The sequence below is a fragment of the Gallinula chloropus genome, assembly GCF_964237585.1.
Source record: "Gallinula chloropus genome assembly, chromosome: 6".
NCBI lineage: Eukaryota > Metazoa > Chordata > Aves > Gruiformes > Rallidae > Gallinula > Gallinula chloropus.
Window position 1 is genome coordinate 27,098,981 of NC_140091.1, and position 15,109 is coordinate 27,114,089.

The 15,109-nt window shown below is 39.3% G+C and overlaps 1 protein-coding gene across 1 annotated transcript; it reads left to right on the top strand.

The window, feature by feature from the left end:
• Window positions 1–9,901: 9,901 nt before the first annotated feature.
• On the top strand, window positions 9,902–12,537 carry RGS21 (regulator of G protein signaling 21; the record flags this gene model as incomplete). Its single annotated transcript, XM_084266306.1, has 3 exons — window positions 9,902–10,037; window positions 11,222–11,388; window positions 12,334–12,537. The coding sequence occupies 3 exons, from the start codon at window positions 9,902–9,904 to the stop codon at window positions 12,535–12,537; spliced, it is 507 nt and encodes a 168-aa protein (XP_084122432.1).
• Window positions 12,538–15,109: the final 2,572 nt, after the last annotated feature.

Sequence of the window (15,109 nt, forward strand, 5' to 3'; positions counted from 1 at the left end):
TGAACTGGCAAGAAACAAGAAGAATGAAATCTTATCTCTTTATTTGAGATAAGAAATCTCAAAGAAAAAGATAGATTTCTATCTTCCACTAGCATAGGTGATTAGTAATATGGCTCTTACATGCCTTTACATGCTACAACTTATAAGTGATTCAAAACCAGCAGATCGTTTTTCTCTCCTTGCTGTCCCCAGCGGCTCAGCCTGCCTTAATTAGTTACTGCTTTGAATGCAGCTCCCTCTCCTTTCCATGCACGCTGTCAAAAGACCTCAACTGAAAAAGAGATTGTATAAAATCATCTTCCTCTCTTCAGTGATTCATATCCTCATAACCTTATGTCTTACTCAGATGCTTGTCCTACGTCCCGCTCTGGGTTTTTTTGCATTTTAGTCAAATGCCTCAATCAAATACCCTTTAAGCTCCTGTGTGGCTCCATGCCAAAGATATAAATACATTTCCTCTCTATACCATCCAGCTTGTTTCCACTCCTACTTTTTTCTTATAATGTCTTGTCATCTTCCGTTCTTTGTACCCTGCTGAATTAGAGCTGGTCTACATAAAAAATCTCTCTGGTTTAGTACTAAAGCTCTTCTCTTCTATCCCTAGTGGCACTGGTTTGTGTAACCTCATAAGTCTCCTTGCAAGAGATTAGCTAGACACACCAAGGTTTACGATCTAGCCTCTACCTTTACCTTCTCTATGAAACAGAACTAAAATGAAAGAGCATGGCATATAACCCTCTGGGAGTCTATTCAGAGTTTTCAAACAGGACAGAAAACGAAGCTTTAGTGTAACATCTATACAACCCTGAACTGTTCTTCCTTCACCATGAGATCTGCGTTTACTTTAGAAACTCGTTTCTTCAAAACTTTCCAGACTGATTTTTAATTTCTTCAGTTAACTCTACTCCAGATTTTCCTTAAGGAAGAGAAGGGTCTGAAGGATTAAATTTTCAAGTGGACTCTACCCCTTGTGGGGAGCTCAGAATATGTTCTCCTACATCCTACGTGTACTTAGCCTACATTACTCAGGTGTGGACATGCTGGAGAAGTCAGAAGTACACTTCTAAAAGTCTTTTACAGAATAGAGGCCACCAAAAACATTGGTATATTGGGGTTCCCTGTCATTCAGTAGCTGGCACTGCTTGGCTTGGGATAGATGTCCCATATGGCACTGCTCAGGAGATGACCGGCATGAGGAATGATGGCTCAAGAGCTTTCTGAGGCATAACACCTAGCTTCCAGATATTCTTGTGTGGGTGCAATGTAGACCTGTCTCCAAGGACAAGATCAAAAATTGGTCCTATATGTCTGCGCTATATAGGCTTTGTGTGCAAATAGGACCTTTTGTGAAGTCTGCTGCTACATAAGTAACAGCATGGGCATCCAGGCCCTGACCTGGAATGCCAAATACTCTGCTAGTGAGCACTAAATGAGAGTCTTCAAAGTTCAACTGTTTCCAAATCAGTTCTAAGGCAGGTTTGTGTTTGTACAGTCCTTGGAAATCCTGTATATGAGGAGCCTAGAATATCATAAAAACTTTCAACAAATTGTTCCTGAAATCAAAACATTTTACCTGAAGGACACAGTTTGCTTGGGTGGAAAATAACAGCTCATTTTCTTATGCAAAATAACTCTGTGGCATACTGATGGCACACAGAGTTATTTATATGGAAAAAAAAATATGTATTTGTGAGTTGGCCATGCTGTGCAGTGCTATTGGAAGTCAGGCATTTACATAGTGCTGTGATTAAAATGTATTTGCATCCCACATGACACATGTTTCCATGTTACTAAGGATGCCAGCACTGCTCAGTTCACCTTGGCTTCTCCCAGCGAAAGAAATGCAGTCAGGTCTCTGTTTGCTTCAACTGCTTGGACCAGCAGAACATTAACTTTTTTCTGCCCAGGTTACACTATACAAAACAACACTATGGGAGGAAATCCAGGGATGGGATGGATTTAACAGGGGCCAAATGCTGAAGGGCAATAACGTATTGAACCTGATCCAGGGGAAACACCAGCACATCAAACTGCTCTCGGGGAGCGTGACGTTTTCTCACGTTGCACTCAGGTGAGTACAAGGCAACTCTCTTTAGGAACACACACAAATGAAAGTGATTTCTTAGGTTAATACACCGGTAATTCAAACACAAAGAGTTGTTTTATACTATCTGCTGAGAATAGTATCTCGCCGAGGTGTGGGTCAGAGGAACAAAAAATGACACGCCTTATTATCCACCTAAACAGCCAAGAGCTTTCATAAAGGAATGCAACTTGGTGAAACTAATGCCTAAAGCTGGCTGAAGAATAGAAGATGAGTATTGGTACAAAGTCAGCCAGTAAGCCTGAAGGTTCAGGAGGCAAAACATCTAATAAACCAGTAGTCCTTAGCAAGTAAGCAAGTAATATGTGTGAATGGGGAAGCATTAGATCCACATTCCCTCTCCTACAGCCCTAGCTCTCCTGGGGCCTGTCAAAACCAGGGCACTCAGACCACAAATTCATAGCAGACAGCAGTTACGGAAACATTAAACCAGAGGCCTCACTGATCAAGTTGTTAAAATATGCCGAAATTAGCTGAAGGAACAAGGGCCTGAGCTACTCTGCAAGTCCAGTCTGGGGTGTTAGTGAACTGAAGCTTCTGACACCAGCAGCATCACCTGAATACAAATTTTCACAAAGTTTAGAAATAATTCTATGTGTGATTTCCAGCCAGACTCTACTACATATTAATATTTCTTTTTGTTTCCTTGGTACTGTTAATGAACAGCCGATACATTTGCATGAGCAGCTGATGCATTTGTTTTAATACTAAGAATACTTTTCCTCCTTTTGTATTTTCAGTAAACTATTAGAGTTTCTTTCCAGAAATGTTTATGTTTCGGGAAGAGGAAGTATATGACAATACCACCAGCTATTTTTTATGGGAAGAGGTGACTGTGTTTAACTTTGGTTAGTGCACTTGCAATATTTGTACTGGGATAAGAAAAACAACCACTCTGTTACCTACCTGAAGTACAAACAGCTTACGTGGACTACACAGTCACTGAGCAGTGTGTTACACCATGAAAATCCCTCATCGCTTCTTTACGGTTTTGTGAGTGGTGATTGGTACTCCATAAAACAGAACCAGCAAATTGGATTACATCAATTTAGTTTCTCTACATGCTTGTCAGAACAGTCAGGGGTTTAGCATCCTTCTGTGGCTTCTAAGACTGACTTAAAAATATCTGTCAGCGGTGAAAATCTTCAAGACATGGTCACGTCTGTGTCATTCAGGCATCAGGCAATTAGACAGAATGCAAAATAATGCATCTGTTGCACTGTTTGGAGTTTTTTTTTTTAAACTTGCATTTTAGGTAATTATAAAATAGATATAGGCACAGATCCTGCACCCCTTCCTCTCAGAAAGAGTGTCACAGGAGCTAATGAGACTACTGTAAAACAAGAATTGTATTACCTCTTCCAAAACATAAACCCAGACAATTGATAATCACAGTTCTAGGGTGAGCGAATCATACAATCATTGGTACTAGGCATTGGGTAACCATTGAGAAAGAAATGGAATCATCCAAGAATGACACGGTGCTTATTTTGGTGTCATCTCCATCCTTATCACCACTCTGACTTTACTGCTCTTACACTAAGAAAGCTGGAGGAAACTTGCATCAGGCCCGTAGACTTTTATTACTTGGCTGAAAATTCAGCACCTGTTTTGAACTGCTCCTAAACCTTGGCCATTCTCAGTGACAATTTAGGGTATGTAAAGTCCCTTCCTAAATACACGAAGACATGGTAAAGTGTGTAAATGCCTGTACAGCTTTGCAGAACCTCCTGTTTGCTACCTAAAGAAGTGTAAGCCAGAATCACAAACCAGAACACTAGTACAAAAATGCTCTCTTTCAACAGGAATTGACAGAGACACTCAAAAATTCCAACTCTAGCTCTATACAGTCTGTCAGGCTAGAAACTCCACAAATAAATATTGTTTGGATTTTGTACTACAGTTATCCTCTTTTACCAGAGCTCAAACTGGGACTGAACCAGTCAATGCAGATGCTTTCTCTCCAGCTGTAAGATGCTGAAGTTAGTCTTACTAGCAGCAAGGCATGGAAGGCTTTTGGTCCTGTCTGGCACAGTCTTACAGTTTGCTGCATGCATTCTGCTGGAATAAGAGGAAATAACTGATTAAGAGAAACAAGTAGCACTGCAGACAATCAGGGTGATAATTCACATTTCTCTCCTCCTATTATGATTTTCAGAAGCATGTGGATGCAAAGGTAAGAAACTGCAGAAATGATACGTAATTTGCTGCCCGCAATGTTTTTTTTTAGCATTAACTTGGCCTGAAAGAGGTATCTTGGTTCATAATTTCTAGTTTTCCTATTATCAAAAGGCAACAATTTAAAATAATCTAATTCATAACTATACAAAGCTCTCAGTTGTTGAAGTACAGAGGAATAGAGAGAACAAAAATTCTACTGGGAGATTGCTAAAACCAACACCAAAGCCTCCTTCTGATTTCCATCCTAAATTTCTTCACTGGCTTTTGCAATACAGTCCTTATAATTCTTTTTTTTCTCTCTGGTTCCCCCTCCACATTCAGAGGACAATCACAGCTCCTCTTTGCTTTCATGTTACAGACAAATTGAGGTTTTGTCTTTTTCTCCTGCAAGAGTTTCATTCTCCCAATCATCCCAGTAACCCACCTCTGTATCTGTTCCCATCTGATTTCAACTTTCTGGAGCCCCATTGACCAGATTTGCTGATTTTTGTTCAGTATGAAGTTCAGCAAATAGCTTTGCATGAAACTTGTTTTAGAGTCACAAAAGGTGAGAGTGAGGAATGGCCCCTCACTGGCATGTGATGCTTGGCTTTTTCTTTCTTATCTTAGAAAAGAGACGTAGCTAAAATATGAAAGACTGTGTGTCCTCAGTCTGACAGAAGGCAGCTGTATGTGTGACTGTGCTATATAGGGAAATTAAACAGGGCCTAAACTCTTGAGACTGGTCTACTTGGTGCAAGATATTTCACTGAGAAGACCAAAATCCCTTATTCAGGCAGGTTAGATTCCAGTTCCTGAACCACAGGGAGTTTGTTTAGATCAAGTGGAAATACTGAGAACTGGGAAGCTGGGTAGGGTGAGCAGAGGCTTAGGCAGCAACACAAGATTTGGAGAGATGGAGGAAAGCAGTAAATCTGCTTGCACAGGACAGCAAGGGTCACCAAGCAACACACAGAGAAAGAAAAGATCTGGGGAGGAAAGAATGATGTGATTATCAAGAGCAAAAATTATCTGAAAACAAGGGGGAGAGAGCAATGCTCCTAGAAGATGGCACATAAGATGAAATACCAGTAAGAGTAGAAAAAAAAAAAATCACTGCATTGAAAGTATCAAATAATTCATGATCCTATTATTTGTAAAAGCATCTATGTGCAGGTGATGGCTGCCTCAACACTCTTCACTGCCATCGCAGTACATCTTGTATGAACAACCAAAGAGACAATGGCTCAGGGGCCTCAGGCCTTCAAGATGTATAAGGTGATGGATAAGCTTTGCAGATACAGTATGACAAGAAATAATGATATGGAAAAATTTTCTAGTTATGTGCACTGAACCCGGTTTCCTTTTTACTTCCCCACTGTCAGTAAACCAAATGACCAGTATTTCTCTGTTAAGATGTTGTTCAGAACATATATATGGAGAGATATTAGCATATAAATTGTGTTTAATTTAAATTACTTTTGGTAGATGAAGTTAGAATGGCCCCTGTTAAAAACTAAGCCATGGTTCTGAAAGAGAAATACTTCTAAAAGAAGTGAACAAGAGTTTGTCGATTTGCACTGTATTGTTTGGCTACTCACATGCTAATTTTATCATTCCTGCTGTCACATTACCTTCAGCTTGAAGATCAGTCAGAAACAGAAATACTGCCCTACCTGTGACAGTCAGAGAGTGGAACAAAAAATGCCAGTGAAGTGAGTTGCTCTACATGGCTATTTCAATTGTAGGAGATTTATGAGGTGGGATGCTCAACTTCTCACGATGTGGAAAACCTTTATTCTCCTCCCCCTTTACAGTGGATGTGATTTATTTTGATTCCTGTTGTCAGTTCCGCTTGCTAATGCCATTCAAGCAAAGTCCATGAGGTCAGTGAGATCATTCTCTGAGTGCTAAGTAAATATAAATCCTATAATATGGTCCCCGAGGAAGAGAAGCAGAATTAGGCTCATACTGGCTGTTTTATCTCGATCTTTCATTTTGCTTTTTTTGTTTGACAAGAAAACTAGTTAATATTTACCAAACAACCTGAAAATTTGTTATATAAGTCTATTACAGTTACTAAAACAAATTTGCTGCTTATTATTCTCTGAGCACACAGTATCCCACAAAGCACAAATTAATGCCACATTTAGTTTTCATTTGCCTTTTCAATACAGACTGACTATATTTGCATTTCAGTTTCCCTTATGCATGTGGGCATATATAAATATTAAAATATGCATAATTTAATTCTGTTTAAGTAGAATTTTGTGTACCCCGGACACAAGTAAACTGAGAGGGACCAAAAAAAAAAAAGCTTGCTTGGTAAAGACATCAATGCCACAGTCTATTGTCATAATTATAGCTGTAGTTATGTAATATGGTTACACTACCATCTAATCTTTTGATGAATTTACAATTAGGTAATGACATTACTGGTGATGCTGGCAGACAGCTGTGGAAAACGGCTCTCGGGGTAACCTGTATACTTCAGAATGGGGTTGGACAGTTGATCTCTCAGAGTCCCCTTAGAAATATAAATTAGTTTTTTTAAGAATTCTAGGGTGGGTTTTGTTGTAAATTAAAAAAAAAAAAAAACAACCAAAGCAAAACAGTAATATTTTATATGGAATGAAGTGTTTGGTCCATTTATCAGACTCCAGAGAACTTCAGCTCTGGATAAAATATATATATGATATATAAGAAATATAAGTATATATGTATTTGTGTTATAAAATATACCTATTTTATAAGTTAGCATATACAGTGGCAGGAAGTCAATAGTCAGCATAAATGTCTTTCTGTAGGTGAGATTTCAGCAACCTGCTGGTCAGTGAACTTGACATCAATGGTTACTTTGAAATGCTTTCCTGATGGATGGGCATCTGGTCAGCCTTGAGAATCCATGCACTTACACCACCAGCCTGACAGAACAGTGCAGGCAAGGTGCTGTGTTTTAGCAGAGCCTTTTCCACCCTGTTTTCCACGCACCCAAATTTTCCCACCCCTCGGTACGGTGGACTGTCTGTGTCTTGTGATTCCTTCCTGAGCCAAGGATGACCCACTCTACTTTTAGTTAGGATGAACTAATGTCTTGCCTAAGGGATATGAACATAAGACCTAGGCATGAGGTAGAAAAGAATTACACCCCATGAGTCTAGGTAACTGAAACCAAAAGGACTAACTTGAGAAAAGCCTTGCAGTACAGAACGACTGACCACCATGAAAATGAAATTGTGAGGCAAGGTCTAGTCAGAATGAAATTGTGAAACAAGGTCTAGCCAGAAAATAACATTTCTGTTTCTGTCAAAAATCCTGGAATTTGTTTTAATTTTGCATTGAAACAAACCAAAATCTTCCCAAATTTCGCAATTTCCCCTTTCCTAACACCAAGTGAGAGAGAAGATGCACACGAATCATTCCAGAGCTGCCAAGATGTCAAGTGGCTACTAAATTTGCATAGAATGTAAGTTCAGTTTCAGATCCTCCTGCCTACCCTACCAACTCTACAATACATAACCAGAGGATTAGGAAGTCGTTTTCCTCTCTGTGACTGGTTAATACATTTTTATTTATATAAAATGTAACGGTTTCAACAACAGCAATATAGAATCATAGAATGGTCTGGGTTGGAAGGGACTCCAAGGATCATAGAGCTCCAACCCCCTGCCACAGGCAGGGCCACCAACCTCCAGGCCTGGATCTACACAAGGTTGCCCAGGGCCCCATCCAACCTGGCCTTGAACACCCCCAGGGATGGAGCATCCACCACCTCTCTGGACAGCCCGTTCCAGCACCTCACCACTCTCTCTAGAAAGAACTTCCCCCAATATCCAATTTAAACCTTCCCTCCTTTAGCTTTAATCCATTCCCCCTTGTCCTGCCACTGTCTAACCTTTTAAAAAGTCAAATCCCCTCCTGTTTGTATGTTCCCTTCAGGTACTGAAACGCTGTAAAATGAGGTCCCCCCACAGCCTTCTCTTCTCCAGGCTGAACAAGCCCAGCTCCTTCAGCCTCTCTTCGTAGGGGAGCTGCTCCAGCCCTCTAGTCATCTTTGTGGCCTCCTCTGAACCCTCTCCAACAGTTCTACATTTTTCAGTCTTTCATGAGATACCAATCTATTTAATTATTACCTAAGTCTCCAGATATTCTCGCAGGTATGCTGGAGTTTTCTTGTCTCCTTATAAAAAAAAAAGTGTCTATCCAAATTGGGAAAAAAATAAGCCCTTTATCTGCTCCAGCCTTGCACTCTGAACTGTTGGTTTTATTTCAAGATTGCAAAATGCAAATATAATATTCTTCATTCCCTTTAAACTTTTGTGTTTTTAAAAAAACCAATAATCTTTAATTTTATTAAAATTTAAAATAAGTTGTGACAAATCATTCTACTGAGTCTGTCATGAGTAGATAACATGGTGTCAGCTCAACACTATTTTTCATCTTTTACTACATGTCTTGAGAGGTTACAAGAAGCAGCAATTAGCATTTGGAATTTCTAGGTCAAAAATTTTGACTGAGGACTTTTGTAAGACTAGAATGAAAAAAAAATCCTTAAAAAGCTATTTCAAAAAAATTTCAGTTACAAGCCACTGAACTGAGGTTTACTGAAGCAGTATGCTCCTTATTCTAAAACAAAATAGAAGCTAGATTACCTGCTTATTGCCAGATGAACTGTAAGATGCCTGAGGCTGCAAACTGACAGAGTGCCAAGAAACAGAAAATCAAACTGAAAAACTGGCATGCAGGAAAGCAGATAGGCACATCTTGACATCTCCATATATCTCTCTGATGTTTCTACAGAAGTTTCTGTTCCAAGAAATCACATTTTTCCAAGGTTTTATCACAAAAAGTGCAAGCAATAATAATAATAATGCTACAAAAGGAGGTTCTTCTTTGTTTCTACTGGATGCTCAAGTTAAAATGTCATACAATGGTAAAACGCAATTTTAATGAATAAAAGACAGGTTTCTTATTTATGTATTCCTGGGCTAAATTGAATATGACCATCTTTCCTCCACATGCTTAGTATGCAGTTCCCTTATCTGACATCTTTTTGCCTCTCAGATCATGCAGCTGACCTCTTGTTAGCCTGCACACTAAGCCTTGCTTCTGAACCAGTTTGCACATCTGCAAAGCACCCAGGCTTTGTAAGGTCAAAAGTCTGTTTTGCCCCATGTCTCATTTCTAACAGCAGCCTGCAGCAAGTTACAAAGGAAGAGAGAAAATGATGAATTTATTTATTTGGTTTTAGACCATGAAGAAGCTGAAGTGATGCCCATTTATCCTAGCAGGGTTAGCATGATAACATTTTTGATAATTCTACTCATTCCAAGCAAAATGTGTCATAGAAATTAACGATTAATCCATTTGAACTCAAGAAAAAGTCCAGTTCACGCTCTAGAATGTTAATATCCCTCCTACACTTGTGTTATAGTTCAACAAATTGCCATCGTCCCTGCTGCCTCCTGGATGAATAGCCAAGTTGCCAATGCCAAATAACACTGGACTACATGAGTCTAGATGTAGTTCTCTACACTCTTAAAAAAAGAAAAAAAGCACCACACTTTTTGTTGGCTTTCTCAGTGCACAGGGTAACACGACTGACTCACCCTGCTCCCTCCAGCAGGTCACCAAATAATGCAGCACCTGCCACAGACTGCACAGGTAAAAGATCACAATGCTTTTTTCAAGGACAGATGTTGTTTCCACAGGTCAGACACTGGGGAAACAATGGCCTGGTCTGAGTCCATGGATACATTACTAGCTAATAAAGGTAAGACCTACCTTAATTTCAAATTTTTTAGTTTAATAATTTTTAATTCTTTTTTTTTTTAAAAAAATGTGTCAACCCAGTTCCCAAACACCACTGTCAGGTTTTCATGCTGCTTTCCAGTCCAACTCTCCAAGTGCTTTCAACCAGACCAGTGCTACTGATGGAGGTGTTTGAGCTGCTCTGCAGAAAGGCAGAGGGGGCACGTTTCTCCATACTGCAAACCCAGTATACCTTCTGGCCAATGCTTAAGGGGCAGTTTAGAAAGCAGAAGTGCTCTGAAAGAGAGTTTTGTTTTATGATGAAAATGGTGGCAATGGTTCTGTTTTTTCTACTTTTCTTTAAGTTAAAAAACCCACAGACCTTTTCTTAGGTGTTCCTGTTACAAACAGATATGTGTGCTGTGCGCTGACTACCGGTCACACAAAAATGATTATTCCCAAACCTTGCAAAGTCACTTCTCTAAGAGATCCCATTCCTACTGTTAAGAAGTTCCTTGCAACAACTTCCCACTGGAATTCTGTGGCCTGGACCCTGCGGTGCCTCCACACCGTATCTGTGCAGTGTTAATTTGACTAACATAACTAAATGTGGGTGCTCTCAGCTTTCTTTTCTAAGAAGTTGTGATACAGATTAATTATAAAACATTTTCTTTCAAACAAATGTTTCTTTCATTTTTTCCCCCCTTAAAATTGCAAAATCAGATGAACAAAGAAGTAACAAGTAACAAAGAGTCCTTCTCTTCGCCCAAATCTTAATTGTTACACAAAGGAGGTGCAAGTGCTATTTAGGCAGGCTAAGAAAAGCACTCTACCACAACAAGATATCATTTTCTGCTTGTTGCTTAGACCATGGGTCAGTCTCAAATCCCTAATTTCCTGTTCACTATAAACCCTCTTGAGGACCAGATCTCCAGGACCTCCTTTTGACTCAGAGTTAGAGTCACCAAACCATGGCTGGTTCCTCGATTAGTAACTCTGAAATAATTCCCTTAGTCCCCTTACCACCACTGCAGTTTCATCTTCTAATTATTGTCCCCCACAACAGCCTCTTACAACTAACTTTTGGTTGACAAGCAAAAAAATACGAGATGCACAACTGTCGCTATGTGTTTGTATACAAACATAGGATCTGAAATGGTCTTTCAAGTTTTCCTCCACCCCACCATCTCACACATTTTTCCCCAGATGGCTTGGCAGCTTTTAGGACATTTTTGAAGTCAGAATTCAGTGAGGAGAATGTGGAGTTCTGGCTGGCCTGTGAGGACTTCAAGAAAACCAAGTCCTCCACTAAGATCGCCTCAAAAGCCCAGAAGATTTATTCCGACTTTATAGAAGCTGATGCTCCAAAGGAGGTAAAAAGGTTTTTTATGTGCACACTGGGTACTCACTGAGAATGGGAACCAAGAGGAAAATTCAGATCCAAACTTCCTGAACTGACAAAAAACGCACTTCAGTGTGGCTGCACTTCCATTTTTTTGGTCAATTATTTACCAGGTAGAAAACACCGTGGGGAACTCTGTGATGGAGACAATGAACTCTTCTGGGTAAATACAAGACTTCAAATACATTATTTGTACAGACCATGGTTTATCTGAGATTCTGAAATTTCTAAGCAAATTACAATCAACATATTTTTGCTTTCTCAAACCATTTTTATAATGCAATAAGTACCACTTCCTCCATATCTTAGGTAGCAATTTATTGGAGCATTAATAATTGTATTTGTTCTTTGTACAGGTATTTTTGACATGATAAGTAACAAAATGTAGAACTTGCAAATCCATCACAGCATTCAATTTTATAATTATTTTAAAAATACTTGTTGTGAAGGAACAAATGGATAACTATTTTTCACATTCAATTCCCTACCAAACTACACAGATGGTTTTGTCTTTGATAGCAGGAGAGCTTTAAATATCCTCATGTCTTACATATAATTGAATCCATTTTATTATTATTAGAAAAAAATCTTTACAAAACACATAGGGTCAAGACCTAGTACCATGCTGAGTTCCTTCAATCTCTAATTTACTCTTTGGTAAGGGGTACTTTGTTGGATTTGGTTTGGCAAAAAGCTGAGAGAATCAGAAGCACAAGTTTTTCCCTTGTTCTTTTAGTGATGCTGTCTTTTTAAGAGCCAATAAAATAATGAATTCAGCATAGAAAACAAAAGGATGACCTTCCTGCTTATTTGCATCAGCCAGGGTATTTGGAAAGAAATTCAAATGCTGATCATGAGCAGAGTTTAGCTTTCCAGTCAATCTGATGTTAATTGCATGCTTCCTTTCTTCCTACAGATTAATATTGACTTCCATACCAAAACCCACATCTCTCAGAATATCTCTGAGCCCACCCTCAGCTGCTTTGATGATGCTCAGAGGTTAATCTACAGTCTTATGGCAAAGGACTCTTTTCCCAGGTTTTTAAGGTCAGAAGAGTACAAGGAACTAGTAAAGAAGCAACAAAACGGAAACCAGAAGAGATGGCTCCCATTTTTGTAAGACGATGCCAGAGATCAGAGGGATTATGAATTGTTAAATGTCTCCTATTTCAACTCAGCACAGATAAGATTTTATTAAAGTGATCTAAGAATTACTTTGCCAGCTTGTTTTTAAGTACAATATGAACACGATGGTTTCTAATAAAGTTGGTGGATAAATATTCAAGGAGCAGGATGGGATGTGCTGAGGCGTTTGAGCTGTATTTTTAGCAAAGCCTGTTGGCGCTGATAATTTTTCTAGCGCTCGCTTTATTTGTCAAACTGTTTTCACATTTTTAAGCAGAATGGTTTGGTTTGTGGTTTAGCTGTTGATATTTCTTTAGAAGTATGACCTCAAAAAATCAATTCCTTTCAGGCTCTTGAATAAATTTACCCATTCATTGATCATCTCATTTGTAACTTGTAAAAAAAAAAGTAAAATCTGCTTTTAAATTTTATACCAATTCAAAACAGAAGAAGTAAAAATATGGTCAATAATGTACTATGAAAATATTTAATAAATAGGCAGCTGCTTTCTAACAAATGTTCTTGGCATTCAGAGCAAATTAGTGTTTCATATTACAGCTCTCTTCAATATGACTCTCTTTGATTTTCCTTGCGTTTTTTTAATTTAAATTTTTATTGAAAATCCTCATTAACTGTGTAGGCATTTTGGAAAAAAACTGTGTAAATCATCCCATGTACATTTTTAATTAATAATTCCTTTCCTTTGCTTTTCCAAGCGTAACGGTGATACTGTCCTCATACACTCATGAAGAATTACAGAATGCTTTGGGTTGGAAGGGACCTTAAAGATCATCAAGTTCCAACCCTCTGCCATGGGCAGGGACACCCTCACTAGACCAGGCTGCTCAAGGCCCCATCCAACCTGGCCATTATTTCCATAAGCTGAAACCCAACATTTGCGCAGGGCAGCACAGTGCTGCCGTGTCCCCAGAGGGAGCACTGCGCTCCCAGGATTGCTCCCTGCTACTTCCCCAGCCCTGTCACTGAAGCAATATCAATAATTATTGCCATTCTTTAAATTAAATACAGATAAGCAGAAAAGCTAACATCAGAGAAACAGGTTTAGGCCAGTAAGCAGGTAAATCAGAATTTGGTCATGGTGGTTTTTTCAAACAAGCAAGATGTGATAAGATTCTAGTGCAATCTTCCAGTGTCTCAAAAGCACACTCTTATCTCACAGATTTACAGCATATATTTAGGTGACAAAATGAACTGTGGCATATTACTGAAGAAAAAGTATTTTAAAACATATGGGGCAGAAAAAATCTTCACTATGTAAAATAATTCTAAATATGAGGGACAGCAGTAAGATATTTCTAAAAAAAAAAACCAACCCCAAAACAACCAACTTTCATTTTGTATGAATTTGATCCTTTTGGTTCCTTTCCTTTAGAGCTGCTCTAAATCTCCAGGAGTCTCTCTGTGCTTGGAACTCTGTTCATGCCTTCTACACACTGCCAAACCCTCTATGCAAAAGATCCCCTCTATTTTATCAAACTGAAGTGAGGCTACTAAGTACTCTGAAAGCCCCCTACGCTGCCTTCGTTTACGTACTTGTGTAGGTAGGTAGGGTGGAAAACACCTATTCTTTGAAATCCATCATCGGTGCTATCGCCCAGTTTTTCTTCTTGCCGCCTGCGTTTTTCTTTGCTCCCTTCCCCAGCACCAGTGGTTAACAGAGAAGCGAGCGCAGCCGCTGAGGTTGAGCTGCAAGGAGGATGTGCTTCCTCTTTCTCAACCTCTTCTTTGTCTGCTGCTCTGCAGCTGTCCCACAGCTACCTTTCATTCTGCAATGGCACTTCAGTGGAAACTGGCAGCTTCCGCCCGCAGCGCAGCCCGTATCCTTTCTGCGCCAGGGGATTTCTGCTGGTTGAACTCCCAGTAAAGGCAGCCATCAGGATTGCCAAAATGACATCGTTTACTCAAAAACCTAGCAAGTCATTTTCCCTTCTTACGCATCTTCCCTTCAGTGCTCATCTTCAGAAGAGAAAATTCCCTCATCTTGGAAGAGGTTGGATCACCTCATCTTTCTTAGTAGGGCAAGTAGAAAGCTGAAAAATTCTGCTCTGCCACTTTCTTGGGACCTGAGGATAAAAAAAGCCCCCTGACAATAGATGCGTGATCATGAAATCTCACAGCTTGCTCTGTGCTCCTCTAAAACTTGCCCACTTCTGACTTTGCCCCACCACAAACAGAGCCAGAAAGTGGCAGGAAGATGGCTGCCAGGGATCTCTAATTCCTGACTCAGTAACACAACATAAGGAGAAGTTCAAATACAGATATATATATGAAAGTTAAACTTGATAAAAATAATGTACATTATTATTTTGAGAACTATATAAAAGCAGTAGTAGGAAGCATCATGCCCACATACTGTCTGGTGGATTCTAGATCTAAATCTCCAGTCATTAGAAAAAATACAAGGTATGTTTCCTCCAAACACCCATCCTAGCCAATACTAGATATAGCTGAGATGTCAGACCCAAACAGCAGGTTGATTAGAGCACTAACCAAGCCGAATTAAAAGTAGCAGTATAATTATTATCAAAAGAGTAGATAATTCTTAA